The sequence below is a fragment of the Vairimorpha ceranae genome, assembly GCF_000988165.1.
Source record: "Vairimorpha ceranae strain PA08 1199 chromosome Unknown NODE_385, whole genome shotgun sequence".
In the NCBI taxonomy this organism is placed as follows: Eukaryota; Fungi; Microsporidia; family Nosematidae; genus Vairimorpha; species Vairimorpha ceranae.
Window position 1 is genome coordinate 1 of NW_020169680.1, and position 1,360 is coordinate 1,360.

The window sequence follows — 1,360 nt, forward strand, 5'->3', positions numbered from 1 at the left end:
CTGTAGATAATTAATCGTTGTCATGCCTCAAATTTCGTTTTTCATTTATGTATATTGTTTATTTGCCTTATATACTTTAACTTAAGTATTTCTTATTACCTATAAATAGTCTTTAGTTTCATGAATTTTTGGCGCTCCTTAACTACAACTTCAAAGGGGTTAAAAATAAAAAAAAATAGGGATTTTTTCTAAACTTATACTTTTTAAAGCTGTATTTAAGCAAAGCGACTCTATGTTTTTTTTCTTTTTTAACCCCTCTATGAATATAAAAAATTTGTATGAGCCAATTTTTTTAGATGAAAAAGCACAATAAGATGGGTATGTGGTGTCTACATGAAGCAGGTGAAAATTACGCTTCTAATGAGGAATTTGTTTTTACTGTGCAAATGGTTGCTACAAAAAGCAGAGCATTAAGACGGGAACAACCCTTCAAAACTTTCGTCTACCTGTTTTCATCCAATTAAGAATAATATATTGTTGGGTTATGGGTATGAGTAACAGCGTTTTGCATGCATTACTTGCGAGATTTCTGAACCAACATATATTTCTTATGAGGATGAAGCTTTAAAAAAAATAAAAAACGAAGTTGACAACTACTTTAGTAAAATGGGAGGACCTGGAAAGTTTATACAAGTAGATAAAACTGAAATATGTAGGGGAAAGATAATATTACACCCCACATCTACATATGATGAATTTCCAGGCACAACATGGCTTGTGGACGGCATAGATGAAGTAACAAATGATTTTTTTTACAAATTGTTCCAGATAAAACAGCACTTACGATGCTTGAACTTTTTAAAAATTTTGTCGTAGAAGGCACGACTATTAGAACGGATGGATGGGCGGATATCGATCAGCTGTACATGATTTTGGCAGTGATTATCATATACTTCATCACAGTGTTGGTTCTACAAATAATTTAGACCAAACACCAATAATATTGAAAATTTATGGAGCCACATGAAAACCGATTTACGAACTAAACGTGGCATAATAAGAGTTAATATTAAAAATTTTGTATATGTGTTGAATTTCAATTTAAGAGAAAATTTTTAAGAAAAAAGAATGTTGAAACGTTCGAAGTGACGTTTAAAAAAACTTAAATGTGTAAATATAAAAAGCTTGAATCTAAATATTTAATTATTTTTTAGCCCTTCTTTTTCAAATCTTAAAACGTTTTTTTAATAAATAAAAATCTTTCATAGCTGATTATATAATATAAAGCTTAATTTTCTAATATATCTTTACTTTAGTTTATTCAATTATTCAAACTGTAAAATATGCGCTATTGTCATTTTATAATTAAAAGTGTGCAATGTTCAATAATAAACAATACATACATGCACAAAGACATATT

The 1,360-nt window shown here is 28.8% G+C and overlaps 1 protein-coding gene across 1 annotated transcript; it reads left to right on the forward strand.

Annotated features, from left to right (window-relative positions):
- Window positions 1-296: 296 nt before the first annotated feature.
- On the forward strand, window positions 297-464 carry AAJ76_385000297 (hypothetical protein; the record flags this gene model as incomplete). Its single annotated transcript, XM_024475417.1, has 1 exon — window positions 297-464. One exon carries the CDS (start codon window positions 297-299, stop codon window positions 462-464), a length of 168 nt encoding a protein of 55 aa, XP_024329353.1.
- Between the last annotated feature and the right edge of the window lie 896 nt (window positions 465-1,360).